Here is a 25,039-nt window from a genome sequence, read left to right on the forward strand (position 1 = left end):
CGACCACGGGCAACTAAATGCTGCTATATGAGTGGATGTAACCATGGATACCTAAGCTGCAACGCCCTGCACATGAGGTAAGAGACATAGCTAATCAAAACCATACAACATACTCTAAATGGAGGTATTTGCTATTATTATTATTATTACTACACCTACTGCATATTGGGATAGGATGTTGGAGATGGGAATACCCTTTTAGGTGTTGTGGACTGAGGGCTTACAGGAATCCAGCATGACCTGAAATGTAGCATTAGTTGTAATAAAAACAGAAGCCATGATTTGACTAAACGTCAGTAACGTGAAATGATCCCATTTTTTTCCTCCAAGTGTCACATAAACTTTTTCATTTGCTGTGCTGTCAGTATAATCCTTTAAATCCTGTGAACTGAGAGCTAACAGGAATCCAGCAGGACCTCAAATGTAGCATTGGCTGTAATTAATATAGTCATAATGGACTAACCATCAGTAAACTGGGAAAAAGATGGATAAAAACTGGCAGAATTCTTGGCATAGCAATCTATGTTTCTAAAGCCTGCTTTACATGTGTCGATTTCACGTGCGATCTCACCCGCCCCCATCGTTTGTGCGGCACGGGCAATTTGTTGCCCGTTTCCCACAATGCTGTAACCCCCTGTCACACGTACTTATCTTCCAAACGACCTCGCTGTGAGATGAGATGAGTGGGACATAAACATACCACCCACCTCTTTCCTTCAACATTGCCGGCGGGACGCAGGTAAGTTGTGTTCATCGTTCCCAGGGTGTCACATGGAGCGATGTGTGCTGCCCCGGGAACAATGAACAACCGGACGTTCGATTTTTAGAAAATGAGCGACGTGTTAATGATGAACAAGAAGGTGAGTATTTCTGCTTGCTCACCGCTGTCACACGCTACGATATCACTAACGATGCCGGATGTGCGTCACTTACGACGTGACCCCGCCGACATCTCGTTAGATATATCGTAGTGTGTAAAGCCCGCTTTAGGGTACATGCCCATGATCAGGACCCACTGCAGGAGAACACAGGAGTCCACAGCTGTCTGTGCCCACGATCAAGGTTCGGGGAGCTGTGGACTTTCGCTTGTGTTCTCCCTATGGAGAATACTTGCGACTCCGCAGCACAGAATTGACATGCTTGTGGCTCGGAAAGCCGCACTGCAGGTCAGTTTTCGCTGCGGGCCATACATGCACAGTGGGCATGGGATTTCTAGAAATTCTATCCATTGTGCTTGTACTGTGCATCGCAGCATTTTGGACGCAGCGAAAACACACTGCATCGAAAACACTGCAAACACTGACTGTGGGCACGGGCCATTAGACCAGGGTCACACTGGCGTACGGCATCCGAAGTGAGAGCATTGGATGCGATACACTAATGACCCTCGGCTCCTGCTCTGCTAAGAGCGTGAGCCAAGTGTCATTATACTGTGATGCGATCCTGTGATTGGATCACAGCTGTGGAGGAGAGGGAGGGAGTAATCTCGCCATCTCCTTCATTATCAGCCTCTGTGTATATTGCACTGCACTCCAATTTCATCTGAGTGCAATGCGATGTTTGACTCGCACCCATACACTTGTATGGGTGCGAAGAAATACGGATTGGCATACACTTGCAGCATGCTTTTCAACATCCGATTAGGGATGAAAAAACAATCGCAGATGGGAACAGCCTCATAGAGAAACATGGCTTCGAGTGTAATGTGATTTTTTTTATCACATTCCACTTGGCCCATTTTACTCGCCTTGTGTCCTAAGCCTTTTTGTATTTGGCAAATATAAATAATTTTAGTTCCTAATTGACCTAAAAAAGAGAATTTTGTTTACTTACCGTAAATTCTTTTTCTTATAGTTCCGTATTGGGAGACCCAGACCATGGGTGTTTAGCTTCTGCCTCCGGAGGACACACAAAGTACTACACTTAAAAGTGTAGCTCCTCCCTCTGAGCTTATACACCCCCTGATGAGCAGACTCAGCCAGTTTAGTGCAAAAGCTGAAGGAGAATAGCCACCCACAAGTAAAACAGAGCAAGAACCGGAACAACCGGAGACTCTGTCCACGACAACAGCCGGTGATAACACGCGGAACAAGAAATTGCCAACAGGCAACAGGGAGGGAGCTAGGTCTCCCAATACGGAACTATAAGAAAAAGAATTTACGGTAAGTAAACAAAATTCTCTTTTTCTTTATCGTTCCTTTGGGAGACCCAGACCATGGGACGTCTCAAAGCTGTCCCTGGGTGGGAAATAAAAAGAAAAACTAAGAAGTAGGCAGAACCTAACTTCACAAATGGGCGACAGCCGCCTGAAGGATGCGTCTGCCCAAGCTCGCATCTGCCGAAGCATGAGCATGCACTTGGTAGTGCTTTGAAAAGGTATGCAGGCTAGTCCAAGTGGCAGCCTGACAGACTTGTTGAGCCGTAGCCTGGTGCCTAAAAGCCCAAGAGGCACCGACAGCTCTGTTCGAGTGTGCCTTGATCCCCGGCGGGGGAGGCACCTGAGAACACTGGTAGGCATCCAAAATGTTTGACCTAATCCAACGGGCTAAGGTTGGCTTAGAAGCAGAGAGGCCCTTGCGCCGACCTGTGGTTAGCACAAAAAGAGAAGTGCACCGCCTAAGAGCAGCGGTGCGAGACAGATAGATCCGGAGAGCACGCACCAGATCCAGAGTACGCAGGGCTTTTTCAAAGCGATGAACAGGAGCCGGACAAAAGGAAGGTAGGGTAATGTCCTGGTTAAGGTGGAAAGGAGAGACCACCTTAGGAAGAAAGTCCGGAGTCGGACGGAGAACCACCTTGTCTTGATGAAAAACCAAAAAAGGTGACTCCGAAGAGAGCGCAGCCAAATCGGAGACTCTCCTGAGGGAAGTTATGGCCACCAGAAAGGCCACTTTCTGTGAAAGACGAAACAAAGAAACCTACCTAAGAGGCTCAAAGGGGGGTTTCTGCAAAACTGTGAGAACCAAATTAAGGTCCCAGGGATCCAAGGGCCGCCGATACAGCGGAATGATGCGAGACGCGCCTTGCATGAAGTTGCGGACCTGAGCCAGCCGGGCGTGACGCCTCTGGAACAGCACTGACAGAGCTGAGACTTGTCCCTTGAGAGAGTTGAGGGACAGTCCTAGCTGCAGACTGGACTGTAGAAAGGACAGAAGCGTCGGCAAGGAGAATGGCCAAGGAGGATGGCCGGAAGAGCGACACCAGGACAGGAAAATTTTCCAAGTCCTGTGATAGATCTTGGCGGAGGATGACTCGACGGCCCTCCATTCTGATCTTGCGCAGGACTCTGGGCAAGAGAGCTAGAGGGGGAAACACGTAGGACAGACGAAACTGGGACCAGTCTTGAACCAGAGCGTCCGCGGCGAATGCCTGAGGATCGTGGGAGCGAGCCACGTAAACAGGAACTTTGTTGTTGTGACGGGATGCCATTAGGTCCACGTCCGAAGTGCCCCAGTTGCGGCAGATTGACTGAAACACTGCCGGGTGCATTGACCACTCGCCACTGTCCACGGTTTGACGGCTGAGATAATCTGCCTCCCAGTTTTCCACGCCTGGGATGTGGACTGCGGATATGGTGGACTTGGAGTCCTCCGCCCATTGAAGGATGCGTTGTACCTCCAACATTGCCAGGCGGCTGAGTGTCCCGCCTTGGTGATTGATGTAGGCAACCGCTGTCGCGTTGTCTGACTGGACTCGGATGTGCCTGCCCGCCAACAGGTGGTGAAAAGCTAGGAGAGCCAGAAGCACGGCTCTAGTTTCCAGCACATTGATCGAAAGGGCTGACTCGGACGGAGTCCAAGTGCCCTGCGCTCTGTGGTGGAGACATACCGCTCCCCAGCCGGATAGACTGGCATCTGTGGTGAGGATCACACAGGACGGGGCCAGGAAGGAGCGCCCCTGGGACAGAGAGAGGGGCCGAAGCCACCACTGAAGAGAGCTCCTGGTCTGTGGCGACAGAGCCACTAACCTGTGCAAGGAGGAAGGCCGCTTGTCCCAACAGCGGAGAATGTCCAGCTGCAGGGGACGCAGATGGAACTGGGCAAAGGGAACAGCCTCCATTGACGCCACCATTTGACCCAGCACCTGCATCAGGCGCCTGAGGGTATAACGGCGGGGCCTCAGCAGAGAGCGCACCGCCAGTTGGAGGGACTGCTGTTTGACTAAGGGCAACTTCACAAGTGCCGGCAAAGTCTCGAACTGCATCCCTAGGTACGTGAGACTCTGGGTCGGAGTCAGAGTGGATTTGGGAAGATTGACAAGCCACCCGAATTGGGCTAGAGTGGCGAGAGTGAGCGAGACACTCCGCTGACAGTCCTCGCTGGATGAAGCCTTGACTAGAAGGTCGTCCAGGTAAGGAATCACTGCCAACCCCTGTAGGTGCAGGACCGCAATCACTGCTGCCATGACCTTGGTGAATACCCGAGGAGCTGTGGCCAACCCGAAGGGGAGAGCCACGAATTGGAAATGATCTTCTCCGATTGCAAAACGTAGCCAACGCTGGTGTGAAACTGCAATTGGCACATGCAGATAGGCATCTCTGATGTCGATGGATGCCAGGAAATCCCCTTGGGTCATTGAAGCAATGACTGATCGCAGAGACTCCATGCGAAAGTGCCGCACCTGAACATGCTTGTTGAGAAGCTCGAGATCCAGGATGGGCCGGAAGGAACCGTCCTTTTTGGGGACTAGGAAGAGATTTGAGTAGAAACCTCTGAACCGTTCCCGGGCGGGAACCGGTACAATTACTCCGTTGGCCTGCAAGGATGCCACGGCTTGTGAGAAGGCGGCGGACTTGGAGCAGGGGGGAGTTGAGAGAAAAAATCTGTTTGGCGGGCTGGAAGAGAATTCTATCCTGTAGCCGTGGGAGATAATATCCCTCACCCACTGATCGGAGACGTGTTGAAACCACGCGTTGCCAAAGTGGGAGAGCCTGCCACCGACTAAGGACGTTGCTGACGCTGACAGATAGTCACAAGGAGGCTGCCTTAGCGGCAGCACCTCCTGCAGTCTTCTGTGGACGCGCTTTTGGGCGCCAGTTGGATTTCTGGTCCTTGGCTGAGTTAGTGGACGAGGCCGAGGGCTTAGAGGACGACCAGTTGGAGGAACGAAAGGAACGAAACCTCGACTGATTCCTACCCTGGACAGGTTTCCTGGTTTTGGTTTGTGGCATGGAAGTACTCTTCCCGCCAGTAGCTTCCTTAATAATTTCATGCAGCTGTTCACCGAACAGCCGGGACCCAGCAAAAGGGAGCCCAGCAAGGTACTTCTTTGAAGAAGCATCTGCCTTCCACTCTCGAAGCCACAAGATCCTGCGGATAGCGAGGGAATTAGCCGAAGCCACCGCAGTGCGGTGAGAAGCCTCCAGCATGGCAGACATGGCATAGGATGAAAAAGCTGAAGCTTGGGAAGTTAAGGCAACCATTTCGGGCATAGATTCCCTGGCGAGGGAATGCATCCCCTCTAGAGAAGCAGAGATGGCTTTGAGAGCCCACACTGCCATCAGCCACCGACACAACGGTCCGGGCTGAGAGTCTAGACACCGGGGGGTCTACCTTTGGGGAATGAGCCCACTCCTTGACCACCTCAGGTGGAAAGGGAAAGCGGTCATCAGAACCACGCTTTGGGAAGCGTTTGTCAGGACAGGCCCTGGGCTTGGTCACAGCGGCCTGAAAACTGGAGTGGTTAAAGAACACACTCTTTGCTCTCTTAGGCGAGGTAAACTGGTGCTTTTCTGCCAGAGAGGGTTGCTCCTCTGATACTGGCGGATTGAGATCCAGTACAGAATTAATGAAGCAATCAAATCACTAACATCTGAGTCAGTTTCGGACAGATCAATGGGGTACATGGAGTTAACCTCCGAGCCCCCCGTAAAGGCATCCTCCTCATCCTGTGAGTCAGCTCCTGAATCAGAGCCGCGGGACGAGGAAGGAGAGGGAACCCTGCGTCTCTTCTTAGGAGGACGGGGTCTGGGACCAGATGATGAATCCTCTGTGAGCTCCGGTCCTGAGAGACCCCTAGCAGCAGAGGCACCCTGTGAAGGGGGCTGATGCATGTTCAGCAAAGTCCTGGACAGAAGTCCCACGGACTCAGCAAAAGACTGGGAGATAGACCTAGAAAAGGATTCTACCCAAGCCGGGGGTTCAGCCACAGGAGCAGGAGCAGCCTGAGAGACCACTGGGGGTGAGACTCCAGGCTGAGGCACCGCCAGGTTAGAGCAGGCATCACAATGTGGATAGATGCTCGGTTCAGGCAGCAGGAGCTTACATTAAGTGCATACTGAATAAAGCTTTGGAGCCTTGCTCCTCGTGTGAGACATGCTGCTGGAGTGGGGGCTCTGCAAGAGAATGAACCCCAGAGAGTATATACAGAGGTCCACAACCAGAGGTTGTGGCTTACCAGACCGCTGAAGCGGTTTGTGTGCCCTCCAGATCCCAAAGCCCGGACCTCCAAACACAGCACCCAGCAGGGATGCAGAGCGCAGACCAGCGTCTGAGTGAATCTCTGAGAAAATGGCCGCCGGAGCGAAGAAAGGGGGCGGGACTTTGCTCTGAGAGCGGGATCTGGAGGGCCATAGAAACCTACAGGGGAGGAGACACGCACAGCAGTGGGGAGTGTCCCTCCCCTGTGCAGAACGGCCGCCGGGCGGAGCCGAGCCTGTCCCTCTGCATGAGTGACATGCGAGGGCAGTGAAACAGAAACTAGGCCTCCGGCGAAGCCGGGGCCTAAATTTGAGCGGCGAAGCCGACGAGCAGGCACCATCGGCGTGGTTCTCGTGCAACAGCTAGAGAACCCGCTGGAAATGTCAAAAAAACACAGCAAACACACTCTCCCCCAAACAATAAAGCACAGGGACCCCCAACATAAACGTCTCAGGTACTTAGCTGCCGAGCGGCAGGGCCATGTCCCTGGCGATGAGTGCTCCGATCCAGCAGGGTCCTGAAGGGCTGCGGATGGAGACCGGTCTCCTGCTAGGCATGGAGACCGTGCTGGCTCCCACTTCAAGCCAGAGCCCATGAGGGATGGAGAAGGAGCGCGGCATGTAAGGCTCCAGCCTTGGAAATCAACCTTAACAACACCGCCGACACAGTGGGGTGAGAAGGGACATGCCGGGAGTCCAGACATGGACCCGCTTTTCTTCAAACTCTTTCCAAAAATCAAAGAAATCAGATGAGAATGCATGTGTGGATGTATGCCTCCTGACACAAAGCGATAAACTGGCTGAGTCTGCTCATCAGGGGGTGTATAAGCTCAGAGGGAGGAGCTACACTTTTAAGTGTAGTACTTTGTGTGTCCTCCGGAGGCAGAAGCTAAACACCCATGGTCTGGGTCTCCCAAAGGAACGATAAAGAAATGGGAAAGGTTTATTCTTTCATGTCAGATAGTGAGAAAAACATGCAGATGTGTCTTTATAGATGGTGTATGTAAACTTCCGGTTTCAGCTGTATATATATATATATATATATATATATATATCAATATTATTATATATACGTACACACACATTAAATATAAATATACATACGTATGTGCCGCGCACACACACACACACACACACACACACACACACGCCTTGGAAAAGCCCCTTTAATATTACCTACCTGTTCGAGTGTTGACTGTGAAAAGCTGTACTCCTCCACGTTGAATGAACGCTTTACTGGAGAAAAAGGACAGAAAATAAATCTCAATTTAATCCATAACATCTATATTAACCCCTTCATAACTGGATGGGGTTTTTCCCCTCCCCTAAAACGATCCACATTTTTTTTCTTTAAATAGACAGGGCTAGTTGTAAGTTTGAATTAAGCCGTTCATGTCATAGAAGAGAGGGACTGGGAGACTTGGAAGAGACCTCAAGGCTCATCGGGTCCAACCCCCTGCGAGTGCAACACAGTGGTTTTGTTAGTTTAGAGGCTTAATAAAAATTCAGAAATTTGTAGAATAAAAAAATTTAGTTTTTTGTTCCCGTGTTACAAGACTTATAACTTGTCTTTATGCGGGGCGAGCTGACGTAGTTATTGGTGCCACACACAATGCATTGATCATTTTCTATTACAATTTGTGGGGGCTGCGAGATGCCAAAAACAAAAAAAGTGCCAATTAGGTGTTTTTATTTTTTTCTACTGCATTTCAATTCATTTTCTAATTTCATAGATCGGACTTTTGTGAAGCAGCAATAAGAAATATGATTTTTTTTTTAATACTTTAAAGTTGGATTGGGGAAAAGGGGACGGATTAAAACTTTTTTTTCGGGCAATTTCTAATATATATGAAGGGAATTTTGTTTACTTACCGTAAATTTCTTTTCTTCTAGCTCCTATTGGGAGACCCAGACAATTGGGTGTATAGCTTCTGCCTCCGGAGGCCACACAAAGTATTACACTTTAAAAAGTGTAACCCCTCCCCTCTGCCTATACACCCTCCCGTGCATCACGGGCTCCTCAGTTTTGGTGCAAAAGCAGGAAGGAGGAAACTTATAAATTGGTCTAAGGTAAATTCAATCCGAAGGATGTTCGGAGAACTGAAAACCATGAACCAAAAGAACAATTCAACATGAACAACATGTGTACACAAAAGAACAAACAGCCCGAAGGGAACAGGGGCGGGTGCTGGGTCTCCCAATAGGAGCTAGAAGAAAAGGAATTTACGGTAAGTAAACAAAATTCCCTTCTTCTTTGTCGCTCCATTGGGAGACCCAGACAATTGGGACGTCCAAAAGCAGTCCCTGGGTGGGTAAAAGAATACCTCGATAAAAAGAGCCGACAACGACCCCCTCTTACAGGTGGGCAACCGCCGCCTGAAGGACTCGCCTACCTAGACTGGCGTCTGCCGAAGCATAGGTATGCACCTGATAGTGTTTCGTGAAAGTGTGCAGACTAGACCAGGTAGCTGCCTGACACCCTGCTGAGCCGTAGCCCGGTGCCGCAATGCCCAGGACGCACCCACGTCTCTGGTAGAATGGGCTTTCAGCCCCAAAGGAAGCGGAAGCCCAGAAGAACGGTAGGCTTCAAGAATCGGTTCCTTGATCCACCGAGCTAAGGTTGACTTGGAAGCCTGCGAACCCTTACGCTGGCCAGCGACAAGGACAAAGAGCGCATCTGAACGGTGCAGGGCGCCGTGCGAGACACGTAGAGCCGGAGAGCTCTCACCAGATCTAACGAGTGCAAATCCTTTTCACATTGGTAAACTGGATGAGGGCAAAATGAAGGTAAGGAGATATCCTGATTGAGATGAAAAGGGGATACCACCTTAGGGAGAAATTCCGGGACCGGACGCAGAACCGCCTTATCCTGGTGAAAAACCAGGAAGGGGGCTTTGCATGACAGCGCTGCCAGCTCCGACACTCTACGGAGCGATGTAACTGCCACTAGAAATGCCACCTTCTGCGAAAGACGTGATAAAGAGACATCCCGCAGCGGCTTGAAAGGTGGTTTCTGAAGAGCCGTTAGCACCCTGTTAAGATCCCAGGGTTCCAGCGGACGCTTGTAAGGTGGGACTATGTGGCAAACTCCCTGCAGGAACGTGCGGACCTGCGGAAGCCTGGCTAGACGCTTTTGAAAAAATACGGATAGCGCCGATACTTGTCCCTTGAGAGAGCCGAGAGACAAACCCTTGTCCATTCCGGATTGAAGGAATGAAAGAAAAGTGGGTAAGGCAAAGGGCCAGGGAGAAAAACCCTTATCAGAGCACCAGGATAAGAAGATCCTCCAAGACCTGTGATAGATCTTGGCGGACGTTGGTTTCCTGGCCTGTCTCATAGTGGCAATGACATCTTGAGATAACCCTGAGGACGCTAGGAGCCAGGACTCAATGGCCACACAGTCAGGTTGAGGGCCGCAGAATTCAGATGGAAAAACGGCCCTTGAAACAGCAAGTCTGGGCGGTCTGGGAGCGCCCACGGTTGACCCACCGTGAGATGCCACAGATCCGGGTACCACGACCGCCTCGGCCAATCTGGGGCGACGAGAATGGCGCGACGGCAGTCGGACCTGATCTTGCGCAGCACTCTGGGCAGCATCGCCAGAGGAGGAAATACATAGGGCAGTCGAAACTGCAACCAATCCTGAACTAATGCGTCCGCCGCCAGAGCTCTGTGATCTTGAGACCGGGCCATGAATGCCGGGACTTTGTTGTTGTGCCGTGACGCCATGAGATCGACGTCCGGCGTTCCCCAGCGGCGACAGATCTCTCGAAACACGTCTGGGTGAAGAGACCATTCCCCCGCGTCCATGCCCTGTCGGCTGAGAAAATCTGCTTCCCAGTTTTCTACGCCCGGGATGTGAACTGCGGAGATGGTGGAAGCTGTGGCTTCCACCCACTGCAGAATTCGTCGGACTTCCTGGAAGGCTTGACGACTGCGAGTGCCGCCTTGGTGGTTGATGTATGCGACGGCAGTGGCGTTGTCCGACTGGATCCGGATTTGCCTGCCCTCCAGCCATCGATGAAAGGCCAATAGGGCTAGATACACTGCCCTTATCTCCAGAATATTGATCTGAAGGGATGACTCTATCGGAGTCCAGGTTCCCTGAGCCCTGTGATGGAGAAAAACCGCCCCCCACCCTGACAGGCTCGCGTCCGTCGTGACCACAGCCCAGGTGGGGGGTAGGAAGGATTTTCCCTGCGATAGAGAGTTGGGAAGGAGTCACCACTGAAGTGACGTCTTGGTTGCAAGGGAAAGAGAGACGTTCCTGTCGAGTGAAGTCGACCTCCTGTCCCATTTGCGGAGAATGTCCCACTGGAGTGGCCGCAGATGGAATTGCGCGAAGGGCACTGCCTCCATCGCTGCCACCATCTTCCCCAGGAAGTGCATGAGGCGCCTCAAGGGGTGTGACTGACCCCGAAGAAGAGATTGCACCCCTGCCTGCAGCGAAAGCTGCTTGTCCAGCGGTAGCATGACTACTGCTGACTGAGTATGAAACTCCATCCCAAGGTACGTCAGTGATTGGGTCGGTGTCAACTTGGATTTTGGGAAGTTGATGATCCACCCGAACTGCTGGAGAGTCGCCAGAGCGACGGAAAGGCTGTTTTGACACGCCATCTGAGAGGGTGCCCTGACCAGAAAATCGTCTAAATAGGGAATCACCGAGTGGCCCTGAGAGTGTAGGACCGCCACAACAGATGCCATGACCTTGGTGAACACCCGTGGGGCTGTTGCCAGGGCGAAAGGCAATGCCACGAACTGAAGGTGTTCGTCCCCGATGGCGAAACGCAAAAAGCGTTGATGTTCGGGTGCGATCGGCACATGGAGATAAGCATCCTTGATGTCGATCGATGCTAGGAAGTCTCCTTGTGACATCGAAGCGATGACAGAGCGGAGAGACTCCATCCGAAACCGTCTGGTGCTCACATGTCTGTTGAGCAGTTTGAGGTCCAGAACGGGACGGAACGAGCCGTCCTTCTTTGGCACCACAAACAAGTTGGAGTAAAAGCCGCGACCATGTTCCTGGAGGGGAACAGGGATCACAACTCCTTCTGTCTTCAGAGCGTTCACCGCCTGAAAAAGTGCATCGGCTCGCTAAAGAACCTCTTGGAAGCCGAGTCTGCCTTCCATTCGCGCAGCCACATGGCCCTGCGGACTGCCACAGAGTTAGCGGATGCCACCGCTGTACGGCTAGCAGAGTCTAAAACTGTGTTCATGGCGTAGGAAAAAAAAGCTGACGCCTGAGAAGTCAAAGACGCAACCTGCGGAGCAGAATTACGTGTGACCGCATTAATCTCAGTCAGACAAGCTGAGATAGCTTGTAGTGCCCACACGGCTGCACAGGCCGGGGCAAAAGACGCGCCCGTGGCTTCATAGATGGACTTTACCAGGAGCTCTATCTGCCTGTCAGTGGCATCCTTTAGCGATGATCCATCTGCAACCGATACCACAGATCTAGCCGCCAATCTAGAGACTGGGGGATCCACCTTGGGACATTGAGCCCAACCCTTAACAACGTCAGAGGGGAAGGGGTAACGTGTGTCAGTAAGGCGCTTACTAAAGCGCTTGTCCGGAACCGCTCTGGGCTTCTGGACAGCATCTCTGAAGTTAGAGTGTTTCTCCTGCTGAGAAGTCGACTCCTCTACCGGTGGCGGCGGGGGAGAGATATCTAACACCTGGTTGATGGACGAGATAAGGTCATTTACTATGGCGTCCCCTTCAGGTGTATCAAGATTGAGAGCAACGTCAGTGTCAGAGCCCTGAGCTGCGACGTCCGCCTCCAGAGAGTCCTCACGCGTGAAGAAGTCGGGGAAAATTCCCAGCGGGCCCGCTTAGCCGGTCTGGGACTGTGGTCCGGGCCGGAGTCCTCCACGTGAGACCTAGGGCCCCCCTGGGAACGTGCTGCGGCGCGGACAGAGAGGGGCCTGGAGGTAAAGATCCAACAGGCCCCGGGGCTTGTGTAAGGACCGGTCTGGACTGTAAAGCTTCATAGACTGAGCCATGGATTGTGAGAGTGACTCAGAGAGTTTTTCAGCAAAAAACTGCAAACTCTGTCCCTGCCGCCTGGACAGGGGGAGCAAGGGGTTCTACCTGAGCCGAAGGGCCCACTAGTGACCGAGGCTCAGGTTGAGGAAGCAAAACAGGGGTCGAGCATTGCTCACAGTGAGGGTAGGTGGAACCCGCAGGTAACTTAGCCGCACAAGAGGTACAGGTCGCAAAATAACCCTGTACCTTGGCACCCTTGCTCCTTGTGGACGACATGCTGTTGTCTCCTAGGAGAGTGATCACTGAGGGTATATGGGAAGGGTATACAGCCCGACCGAACAGAAATATATAAATATATAAATATAAAGTATATATATATATAAAGTATCTAATCCGGCACCCTAAGGGGACCAGCACCGGGTGACCGGTGTGGCTTACCGACCGCTAAAAAGCGGAGTGTGTGTCCTTCAGATTCCCTGCCTTAGGTCTCCCAGCGTTGCAGAGCTCTTTCCAGGAAATCTTTCACAGGCAGAATGCCAAAGAAATGGCTGCCGGAGCTCTCAGGGGAGGAGTGGAGCCGTGGGCGGCGTTAGAAAAAGTGCGGGAATCTGGAGTCCCCACAGTGATCAGTGAGGGGGGAGGAAACATACAGGATGCTCCGGCCCTCACAGCCGACGTCAGGCCGGCCGTCCCGCACTTACCCCTGATAGACAGGCCCGGGGACGGGAGTTTTGCTACTAGGCGGCAATTGAAGCCGGGGAGTAAATTTAAGACCGCGGCCGACAAACAGGCGCGGTCGGCGCGGAAGTCCGCCGGCCGTCACAAATAAGCAGCTGCTGCAGCGTCCGGGATAAAGGCGCTCCATGCACATCCCCCATGGGGATACAGAGTACCTTAGTGATGCAGGGCACGGTCCCTGAGGATAAATAAACTCCTGTCCGACAGATTCCCTCAGGGGCTGCGGAGGGAGCACGGTCCCAGTGGATGGATAACCGCTCAGGATCCCACTTCTCCCAGAGCCGCTAAGGGATGGTGAAGGAGACGGCATGAGGCTCCGGCCTTTGTACCCGCAATGGGTACCTCAACCTTAACAGCACCGCCGACATAGTGGGGTGAGAAGGGAACATGCCGGGGGCCCCGTGGGGGCCCACTTTTCTTCCAACCGATATAACTAATCTGAGATTCATGAGTGGATGTGTGCCTCCTTCCACACAAAGCATAAAACTGAGGAGCCCGTGATGCACGGGAGGGTGTATAGGCAGAGGGGAGGGGTTACACTTTTTAAAGTGTAATACTTTGTGTGGACTCCGGAGGCAGAAGCTATACACCCAATTGTCTGGGTCTCCCAATGGAGCGACAAAGAAATAAATATTTTTTAAAATATTACCTTTTACTATATTTTTTAATCCTCCTGGGGTTTGGAACCTGCGATTGCTTATGCTATATACAGCAAAACTACAGTATATATTAAAAATAATGATCTCCTATGAAGCCATGTCACTGACTGAGCTTCAAGGGAGTACAAAGATGGCAGTGATGTCATCTTGACATTGGGGGGGGACGGATGCTGATCAGCCTTTAATGGGAAATGCACACAGATCACTGCCTTTTAATCCTCAACTGGTGAGGTGGGATTTTTGTCACGCAACTGATGATGTGGGGCTTATATACCCCAGTGTTTAGAAATCTCAAATTTTTACAGAAAATGCAAAGATCACATTTGTTTTAATCATTTTCTTATTGGCGATTGATTACACATGAGTATATCAACTTTTTGACACCCGCAAGTATCGGAAAATGTAATACATTGATGATTCATACCAGCATTTTCCAATGAATGCCAGCTGAACATAATTTCCCTGGCGTGTTGCAAACCCCACCTCACCAGTTGAGGGTTAAATGTAGCTGTCAAAAATTGACAGCGGAATCTAAATGGTTAAACAGCAGTGATCAGAGCTAGCACCAGTCACTTCTGTTAGAAGCAGGTGCTGGCTGCTTAACACAGCTGATACCTGCCATGTATGGAGGCGGCTCAGCTCCTAAGTCATCTCCATAGACTCGCATGCAACGTAGATGTAAATTCTATAACTGGAAGGGGTTAAATATTGATGACCATGAATAATATATCACTGCTGGTGAAATGTTGCGGTGATCGATACATTGCCTTCATTATTTACCTGGCGCACCTCTGTGCATTTTGTAGTGACTCTGCTGTAAATAGGACTGAGCTGCAATACCAGACACAGCCACTATCTAAAGAGTGGCACTGTTCCTGGTTAATGATGGAGGAGGGACGATGCATAGTGGCTCGTTTCAGAAAATTGAATGGTCGAGGTGGGCTTGGAGGTAGACCCAAAAGATGTGACATTAAGAGCCTATCATAAAGAGAAGGGGGCTGATTCATCAAAGCTTTGACGCCAGTAAACTAAAGTAAGAGGTTTGAAAAGTAATACAATTTTGTGACTTTGGACATTTTCACACCAGTTTTAATCAGCTAAATTGGTGTAAGGAACCGTGACCGTGCATGCCCATCCAATGTATCAAAAGCCCTGGCAATTTGTACACCAGAAATGCTACTCCAGTCCAAGACTGGAGTAGTATGTCTGGCGCAGCTCACTTAGGCACATGCGTGCGCTACGCCGAGCTTGATGGATTGGCCCCAAAAAGTTTTTCTAGGCTGCCTTTAATCATGGTTGCTCCATAATAACTGATGAGAATCTCACCTTGCTCCAGATTGAAAAACGCCTGCGACAGGGACTGGACGTCACTTTTAGGAACTTTGAAAGACATCAACGAAGCAAAGCTGAAATCAGGACAATTATATTATTGGTGATGAGCTCTATTCGTACCAACAGATATCAATATCACCCAATGAAATTAACTAGTGGGATTGTATGAAAAAGTTGATGGAAATTCCCCCATTCTTGCTATTGTTTTGAGAACGGCGTCCTTCTGTCGGCCTTCTTCATCCATGACACACTCGTGCTACATCTCCCTTAAAACTATAGAGGCGCAAGCGCTGTCCTAACAGCAGAAGGTAAGCACGCACAGTGAACAACGCGCACATGGTGGGTCTAAAGGGTAATGTTTCTCCTTGAGGAATCAGCTAAACTTGCAAAGGAAATCATATTTCCCAAGGAGCACCAATGGCCTATAGAAGTGCAAATACCGTCTCTAGAGAAAGACAGCAGGTTCTACTGGGGGGAGCCATCCTAGAAGTCAATAATGACCCTTTAAAGGGCCTGGCTCCAAAACAAAAAGACATCCACAGCTGTTTCAGGATTCTTACTCCTCCTTGGTGCAAAGTAGAAATCTGGTTGGCTTCAAGGATTTCTAGCTACAAAAGGCCGCACTAGAAATCTGTAGCTCTTCCTCTGAGGAGACGCTCTTTACATATTTCATTGTATGGCCTATGAGTGTTCCTACACCACCTTGGCACTCTCAGAAAAAGGAAGACCTCTCACCCAGCCAACCAGACTCCTTCTTCGCGATGTTGAAGGGTTAAGAACCTTGTAGAATGAAAAATGATATTACTAAAGACCTTGCTGATCCAAAACGCGTCATCTGACTCTGATTGTTTTTTAACCCTAGAACGCATACCTGGGACCTCGCAGGCCTGCTAGGTCACTTGTTTTCTATGGTAGATTTCTATGGTTGCACTTTCTAGGGTTAACGATTTTTTTTCCTGTTCATCATGGATTTAAATATGGGAAATAAATATTTTGTTTTAATTTTTTGCTTTCCTGGATATCCCTTCCTTTTTTCATGGTTTAAGAACCTTGGACCAGTTGTCCATAAATGGGGTTTTGGTTAGAAGTTACAACCTTGATGTTCATGCGGCATGGGTCGATAGTGAATTTTAGAATTGTCACCTCCAAAAAAGTGGCACTGGAGGTCCTGTTCTCTTCCTCTGTGAAGAGGCTATTTGCAATGCACCTAGGGAAGAGCAGGGTGCGCAAACACATGTGGAAGTGTAAAGGTGCTGGATGTGGTTGTCCAATAGACAGAGCTGCGGGGTGCTAATCATAGGCATGCGGTAGGCGGGCGAGGACACAGTTAGTGTAATGTGTCTGTATTGCAGTGTTTTGGCCTGTCAGCACTCTCTTATTAAGACCTAAAGATGACAGACTTTATTAAGCCTTGGCTTCCATAATACGTAACCCAACAGCGTCCTTCAATCGATGCTACTGACAGCTGTTATTTGTACCCATTTTGGGGCAGCACAGGTGATCTGGTTGAGCCTTATCGTACCTCTCTTGGCGGCTGGCATTGGGGAAGTGTTTCAGGACCTCCCGATGTAGGAGCTCCATCTGCTGCACCCCAGAGTCAGCATCCAACTTTAGATCTAAAGAGAAATGGCGACCAAACTTACTCTTCAGATGCTGAACTGAGCCGATATATCTGGAAAGAAAGGAAAGGACAGACCAAATACCATGTTACATCTCAGAAATGACCCCCAGGTGATTGGTCATACAATAGATCTATGGACTGCACCCACCTCAGCTCCCCGGATACCATGATAGCCACCCGGTCGCACACAGCTTCTGCCTCCTCCATGAAATGTGTGGTTATGACCGCCGCCTGCTCTTTACCTTTGAATGTTGACCGTATCACTTGCCTGAAGACATATAGCAGCCATGAGTAATGACAAAGTCATAAAAAGATATGGAAAAGCCCCGCAAAGCCCAGCCGTGCTCACCACATGCGCTGCTTGGCCTTGGAGTCCATGCCGTTGGAGGGCTCATCGAGCAGGACGACGTCAGGATTCCCCAGCATGCTTAGCGCAAAACACAACTAGAAAGGAAACGGTATATTCATAGCCATATCCCGGCAAAATTGTTTATCTATCGGTAAGGTCTAAAAGGGTTAAAATCACCTTTCGCTGGGTTCCCAAGGAAAGCTTCTTAGCCGGTTTACGGAGATCTTCCTTCATGTCCAAAGTCTCTGCTATCCTGTAATCAGAGAAGCCATTAGAGGTGAGGACGGCAATGCCACTGGCCTGAGTATCAACTGTGCCATACAGCCAGCACCTGCCTCCAACAGCAGGGATCAGAGCAAGCTCCGATCCTTGCTGTTCAACCACTTAAATGTCAATCAGTGACAGCAGGATTTAATTTTGCCATAATTGCAAGGTGACAATGGTTTACCATGGCAGCCAGAGACCTACTAAAGCCCGTCACCGCCACTACCTTTGTACTCCTAAGAAGACTATTAACTATGAATGCCGTAAAAACAAAACAAAAAAATAATGGTGGAAATGCATTTTTTTTTTCTCATCCTTTCACCCCTTTTGGATTTCATTTTCCCTAAAAAGTGCAACTTGTCCCGCAAAAAAGAAGCCCTGATAAGTCGATGTAAATGCAAAGAATTAAAAAGTTTATGGCTCTAGGGAAAAGGGGAGGATAAACAAAAGCGAAAATCTGGGAAAAGGGTTTAGAGATATGTGCAGTTATATTCAGACTTCGTACCTTTTAATGATCTCTTTCAGGTTGCTCTTGCTCATGCCTTTGATGGATCCATAGGTCTCGAGGTGTTCCTCTAGTTTCACCTCCGGCCACAGATGGTTAACTTGGGGTGAATACCCCACAAATCGTACAGCGTCGCTCCCACGTTCTGCAGAGTCTGTGTCACCAATTAAAATCTATGGACATAATATTGATTGGATACATTAATACAACCCACATCACACAGTTGAGTAACAAGCAGAAGGTATATAACAGCTGACAAACAAGCAAAGGGTGTGTAACATCTGACAAACAAGCAGTGGGTGTATAACAGCTGACAAACAAGCAAAGGGTGTGTAACATCTGACAAACAAGCAGAGGGTGTATAACAGCTGACAAACAAGCAGAGGGTGTATAACAGCTGACAAACAAGCAGTGGGTGTATAACAGCTGACAAACAAGCAGGGGGTGTGTAACAGCTGACAAACAAGCAGAAGGTGTATAACAGCTGACAAAAAAAGCAGAGGGTGTATAACAGCTGACAAACAAGCAGGGGTGTATAACATCTGACAAACAAGCAGGGGTGTATAACAGCTGACAAAAAAGCAGAGGGTGTATAACAGCTGACAAACAAGCAGGGGTGTATAACAGCTGACAAAAAAGCAGAGGGTCTATAACAGCTGACAAACATGCAGAGGGTGTATAACAGCTGACAAACATGCAGAGGGTGTATAATAGCTGACAAATAAGTAGGACCACTGACCTGTCCAGCATTAGGCTCTGTCTGACCAACCATCATATCCAGTAATGTGCTTTTTCCCGCTCCGTTTGGCCCCACCAATCCAAGGATCTCTCCTAGAAAAAAAAGCTGATTATCCACGAGAGACGTTGCTATACAAATAGCTACATGCTTTCTCCACAACGACCGAACTTACCTTTTCTTACACAGAACGATATGTTATTAGCCACCAGTTTTCTCATTGTCTTGCCGATGATGGTTTTGCCTTTTTCTTGATATTCTTTGTGTAGACCGCTGACCATGATGGCGGGCTTCTGGGGTAGAAGAGAAGCAGATGTCGTTCAAAATTACAAATCATACCGCAAACAAGTCCTCCTCCGACGTGGCAATGACGAAGGAAAAATAGAAAAGGTACAGGTCTAGGAATAAGGGAAGGAAAAAACAAAAAATGACTGGGCCGTTAAAGGTTAGTTTATGAATGCTCATACCTCGTAGCAGTTTGATGCCATGTACTCGCCAACCCTAGCTCTTTCCACCCGCACATCCTCGTCTTCATCTTCAGGGACTTCCGTGAACTTCCACGTCTTATTTTTCTTATCTTTCGTCCTGTAACGAGAAGGTGGTACAATATTTCCATTCTAGTGAACTTTCCTTCAAATGTCCTCACTTTCTACAGCTGCCATATATATAACGACGTACCTGAAAACAGGGTCTTTTCTTATGGATTTGCCTCCATTCTTTACTTCCAGGTAACCCAGGATTAGGAGTAAGATCACACACTGCAGATAGGGCTGGAAAGAAATGCACCCATATATCAGTGTTTCATATGCCCATTGGATGCATTAATGCTTTACTATTTACAATGAGCTGCTCAGAAATGGGACAAGGAATAATCACTGGGGCTTAATGGATTAAAGGGGTTATCCCACGAGTCACTTTCATATTAAAAATCCTTTTGAAAGTCATTTGCAGTGTTTCCAGGATGAAAAATGTATTATTTGCCTTCATTTGTCTCTCCTTATTGCTGCCTAGAGAAATTTTGGGCTAAATCAGTCTTCTCCTCCATCTGGCAGCTGACAGTATAGCACCTTCTTACTATCCCTGCAGAGGAAGCCTTTTCATCTATTCTGCCTATATTCTGCAAATTCTTTACTCCTTTCCTGACAAGCAGGACAGAAAGCTATTTTCACTGGTTGTTCTGCTTCTGGGGGTGGGCTCTGACCAAAATTAATTTCCTTTCCCCTCTGGCAGCTGATAGTATAACACCTTCTTACTGCCATTGTAGAAAGAGCCTTCTCAGTTTTACTGCCATGCTACTCAAGAGAATGTATCTTCGCCGATAAGTAAGATTGAAAGCAATTTCCATTGTCTGCTTTGCCACTGGAAGCAGACTCTATACAGAATCCATCATCTTCCACCTCTGGCACCTAACAATACAGTCCCTTCTTGCTTCATCTCAGGAAAGAATCTGCTGAGTTATATTACCTTGCTACTGCAGAGACTCCGCGGCTTCCGTGACATGAAGGACAGAAAGCTATTTCTACAAGCTCCTATGATGTGGCTGTGGAATTTATCAATCCTCTTCCTCCTTAGGCCCTGTGCGCACTGGAAAACGGAATTCTCTTAAGAAAATTCCGCAGGGTCTTAAAGATTACCGCACTCGCGGTAAAAAAAAAAACGCGGCAAACCGCACCCGAAAACCGCATGCGGTTTGCCGTGGTTTACTGCGGTTTTACCGCGGTATTGCCGCGTGCAGGTTGGTACATGTGTTTTATTGCATTCAATGCAATAAAGCACATTGGAAAAAAAAAATAATTTCCTTCTGAGATAGATAGATAAATAGACAGATAGGGGACAGATCGTTGCATTTCTCCCGAGCGGTAGTGAGTTCACATTACCAGCCGAGGGAAATGCCCTGTGGTTACCTCTACTGTCTCGCTGCGAGGCTGCATTCAGTAGTGTGTCAGTGTCAGTCGCGGCTAGATGCAAGCATCGGAGGACGTGGATTATGCCGAAGCTGTGTGTTTCGGGGGGGTTAATAAAAGGGTGAATGACAAGGCTTATTTGTGTTTTATTTAAAATAAAGCATTTTTCGGTGTTTTATTTAAAATAAACGGATTTTTGTGTACTCACCATAAAATCGTTTTCTCTTAGCCATCATTGGGGGACACAGGACCATGGGTGTTATGCTGCCTATCCATAGGAGGACACTAAGTAGATGCAAAAGCATAGCTCCTCCTCTGCAGTATACACCCCCTGGCCGGGCCAGGCAAACTCAGTTTTAGTACACAAGCAGTAGGAGAAAAAAACAGTAAAAACTTATCAACAGAGGAACATGAGAAAAGAAGAGTCATAACCAAATAAGGTACTGAGAGAACCAAGGCCCAACAGGGCAACAGGGTGGGTACTGTGTCCCCCAATGATGGATAAGGGAAAACGATTTTACGGTGAGTACACAAAAATCCGTTTTTCTCTGATGCCTCATTGGGGGACACAGGACCATGGGACGTCCTAAAGCAGTCCATGGGTGGGAAACATAAAAGAAGACAACACAACCCAAGGACTAGGAACCAGTCCCAGACAGACTGGAGCGCCTACTATGAGAGGTGCTCTACTGCCGTTTGCAGAATTTTCCTACCCAGATTTGCCTCAGTTGAAACCTGGGTATGGACTCTGTAATGCTTTGAAAACGTATGTAGGCTAAACCAGGTCGCAGCCTTACACACCTGTTCCACTGAAGCCTGATGCCGAATGGCCCACGAAGCGCTAACTGCTCACGTGGAATGAGCCCGCAGCCCACTAGGAATGGGCTTGAGTTGCAAGCGGTAGACTTCCTGGATCGCAGAGCGAATCCAGCGAGCCAGAGTCGCCTTTGAAGCTGCCTGTCCCTTCTTAGGCTCCTCAGGAATAACGGACAAAGAGTCTGTTTTCCTAAAGGGGGCTGTCCTGCATATGTAATATCTGAAAGCTCTGACGAGGTCTAACGAACGCAGAGACCTTTCCACCCTATGAACCGGGTGTGGACAAAAGGAAGGCAGAACAATGTCCTCGTTCAAATGAAACGGGGTAAGAACCTTTGGAAGGAAATCCGGAAGGGGGTGCAGAACCACCTTGTCCTGGTGAAAGATCAGAAAAGGCTCGCGGCAAGAGAGTGCTGCTAGCTCCGAAACCCGTCTGATGGACGTAATTGCCACGAGGAATGTTACCTTCCAGGACAGAAGAGCAAGGGAGGATTCCTTGAGGGGTTCAAAGGGAGACATCTGGAGACCGTCCAGAACGAGGTTGAGGTCCCATGGTTCCAGCGGCCGTTTGTATGGGGGAACTAGATGGGAAATGCCCTGGAGGAAGGTCTTGACTTGCGGTTTTTGAGCCAGGCGGCATTGGTAGAAGATTGAGAGCGCTGAGACCTGCCCTTTAAGGGAACTGAGAGCCAACCCCGCTTGCAAGCCAGACTGTAGAAAGTCGACAATTCTGGGGATAGCCAGAGGCATAGGCTGGACGTTAGTTTCCCTGCACAATGAAAGGAAGATTTTCCACATACGGTGGTAAATGCGGGATGAAGCAGGCTTTCGGGCGCTGATCATGGTGGAAATAACCGCGGGGGAGAATCCCGCTCTTGTTAACACCCAGGTCTCAATGGCCATGCCGACAGCTTCAGGGCTTTGGAGTTTTGATGGGAAATGGGCCCTTGGGTCAGCAAGTCTGGGATGTCTGGAAGGTGCCACGGTGCGTCTGTGAGCATTTGTACTAATTCGGCGTACCAGGCGCGCCTGGGCCAGTCCGGTGCTATCAGTATCACCGGGATTCCCTCTGCCTTGATCTTCCTGATTACCCGCGGCAGCAGGGGTAGAGGTGGAAATATGTAAGGCTGGCGGAATTGGTGCCAGGAGCAGACTAGAGACTCCGCGCCGATGGACTGCGGGTCGCGTGACCTGGCTATGAACGCGGGTACCTTTGTATTCAACCTTGAGGCCATTAGGTCCACGTCTGGTGTGCCCCAGCGAGTGCAGATGTGTAGAAACACATCTGGGTGGAGAGACTATTCTCCGGCGGCCAGGCCTTGGCGACTTAGAAAGTCTGCTGCCCAGTTCTCTACCCCCGGTATGTGTACCGCTGATATCACTGAACCCCACGATTCGGCCCAGCTGAGGATCTTGTGGACCTCGAGATAAGCCGCTTTGCTGCGGGTGCCCCCCTGCCGAATGATATAGGCTACAGCTGTCGCATTGTCCGATTGGACTCGAATCTGACGACCCGCTAGCAGAGGGCAGAACGCTCTAAGCGCGAGGAAGATCGCGCGGAGTTCCAGGATGTTTATGGGTAGGAAAGACTCCTGGGTCGTCCAACGTCCTTTAGCAGTGTGGTGCTGGTACACTGCTCCCCAGCCTAGGAGGCTGGCGTCCGTGGCAGGACCAGCCAGTTCACTGGGAGAAAAGATCCCAGAGTCCTGAATTGCGAAGCGGAGGAACTTTTGGTGATCTGGGGCGATGGGTATGTGCAGGTACGCGTCCTTGATGTCTATGGAGGCGAGGAATTCCCCTTCGACCATGGATGCAATAATGGACCTTAGGGACTCCATTCTGAATCTCCGTACGTGCACATGTTTGTTTAGGTGTTTGAAATCCAGGATGGGTCGAACTGACCCATCCTTTTTGGGGACCACAAAGAGGTTGGAATAAAAACCCCAGAACTTCTCGTCATCTGGGACAGGTATTATCACTCCTGCTGTTGGGAGCGAGTGGATTGCTGAGAAAAAAGCTTTGCTTCATTTTCGAGTCTTTGGGGGGTTTGAGAGAAAGAACCGACTCGGGGGTCGGGTCTGAAATTCTATGTGGTAACCGGAAGACACAAGGTCTCACACCCATTTGTCGTCTGAGGCGGCAGCCCAGATGTGATGAAAGAGCCGTAGTCGACCTCCTACAATGAGTGTGTCTTCCGGGGCGCCGAAGGAGTCATGAGGAGGGAAAACGTCGGAAATGAACTTGTCCAGACGTTCGCCAAACAATGGAAAAAAGGGAAGGCCCGTGAGAGACTTCTTGGAGGCAGAGTCCGCTCGCCATTGTTGGAGCCAGAGAGCTCTACGGATGGCTATGGTATTTGAGGCGGCAAACGATGCGCAGGTAGCAGCGTCCATGGAGGCCTGCATGAGGTACTCCGCCGCAGCGGCAATTTGAGCTGTTACCTCTGTGAAGGTATGAGTGAACTGGGATTCCTCAAGCGAAGTGTTAAGGGATTCTGCCCAGACCGAGATCGCTTTTGCGACCAACACAGCGGCAAAGGAGGGCGAGAAGGAGGAACCCGCAGCCTCAAAAAAAGAGCGGGCGAAGGAACCATCGGGTAAAGACAGGAGCGTCTTTGTGGTAAGGCGGGAGACCTGGGGGTCGACCGAGGGCGGATCGGCCCAGCCCTTAGGGGCAGGTAAGGCAAAAAGGTACCGGGAATCCATGAGTTTTCGGTTACCGAAGCGCCTGTCAGGCTTCTCCCTTTGCTTTGTGAGGATATCCTGAAACTCTGGGTGATCAGCGAAAGCCTTTTGGGGTTTCCTTGCCCTCTTAAAGAAGACCGCATGGTCAGTGGTAGTGGATGGGGGATCCTCCACGTGCAGAGTTTGGTTGATTGCTGCTATAAGGGAGTTTATTGCAGTTTGATCATCTGGGGAGGCTGAAACCAAGGAATCCTCTTGGTATAAACAGCATTCTCACTCCTCCAGCTCTTCAGAAGCTGTGGAGCGTGTGGGAGAGCCTGCCCTGTGTGCTCCCGAGGGAGAGCCCGCTGGAGACACCCGGCCGTGTACTCTTTTCCTGATCCCTGCAACCGGTGAAGCATGTGCCCGGATTACCTCAGAAGGATCCTCCATAGGGGTATCCTCAGGCTGCGTTCCGTCCAGGGACCCAGAAGGGTGTGGAGGACGACATTGCATAGCCAGCACCAGGTTCTGTGACAGTTTTTCCATAGATTGGGACAGGAACTGTGCCCATTCCGGTGGGCTGGGAGCCCTAGGCTCTGGGCTGACGGTTGCGGCGGTGGTGGCAGGGGGGTCTTGGGGGGCTATAGGGGCACAGGACTCACAGAGAGAAGAGGTGTGTTTACGTGGTAGCTCACCGTGGCAGGCAGTGCAGGCTGAATAATAGACTATGTGGACCTTAGCACGCCTAGTGCCCTTAGAATTCTGCATGTTCCTAATAGGAGTATGCCAGGAGGGGGAGTAATGGTCAGCAGAGCTACAAGTGAAGCAAGCACCTCACCAGAATCAGCCGATGGCCCTGTCCTCAGGAAGGTTTAAGCTCTATGGAGATCTTCGAAACGCTTTCCTGGGGGGCGGGGCTTATCGCGGCCGCGGGGGGCGGGGCTAAAAGCGCTAAAAGAGCTGAAGAGATGAAGTCAGTGTGCCCCCCCTGCTGTGGGTAGTAAAAAACGGCGGGAAGGGAGCGTCTGATAGTTTTCCTCCCTCTC

The 25,039-nt window shown here is 50.0% G+C and overlaps 1 protein-coding gene across 1 annotated transcript in view; it reads right to left on the reverse strand.

The window, feature by feature from the left end:
- ABCA5 (ATP binding cassette subfamily A member 5) overlaps window positions 1-25,039 on the reverse strand; it is a 279,957-nt gene that overhangs the window by 11,751 nt on the left and 243,167 nt on the right. The window contains exons 27-37 of the mRNA XM_075351788.1: window positions 19,286-19,377; window positions 19,075-19,192; window positions 18,783-18,900; window positions 18,611-18,702; window positions 17,872-18,044; window positions 17,280-17,355; window positions 17,103-17,197; window positions 16,902-17,021; window positions 16,655-16,804; window positions 15,127-15,206; window positions 7,599-7,654 (exon numbers count right to left, since the gene is read on the reverse strand). Of these exons, the coding sequence (XP_075207903.1) occupies window positions 7,599-7,654; window positions 15,127-15,206; window positions 16,655-16,804; window positions 16,902-17,021; window positions 17,103-17,197; window positions 17,280-17,355; window positions 17,872-18,044; window positions 18,611-18,702; window positions 18,783-18,900; window positions 19,075-19,192; window positions 19,286-19,377 (1,170 nt within the window). The remainder of the gene's footprint in view (window positions 1-7,598; window positions 7,655-15,126; window positions 15,207-16,654; window positions 16,805-16,901; window positions 17,022-17,102; window positions 17,198-17,279; window positions 17,356-17,871; window positions 18,045-18,610; window positions 18,703-18,782; window positions 18,901-19,074; window positions 19,193-19,285; window positions 19,378-25,039) is intronic.

Source organism: Anomaloglossus baeobatrachus, chromosome 5, assembly GCF_048569485.1.
Source record: "Anomaloglossus baeobatrachus isolate aAnoBae1 chromosome 5, aAnoBae1.hap1, whole genome shotgun sequence".
Lineage (NCBI taxonomy): Eukaryota > Metazoa > Chordata > Amphibia > Anura > Aromobatidae > Anomaloglossus > Anomaloglossus baeobatrachus.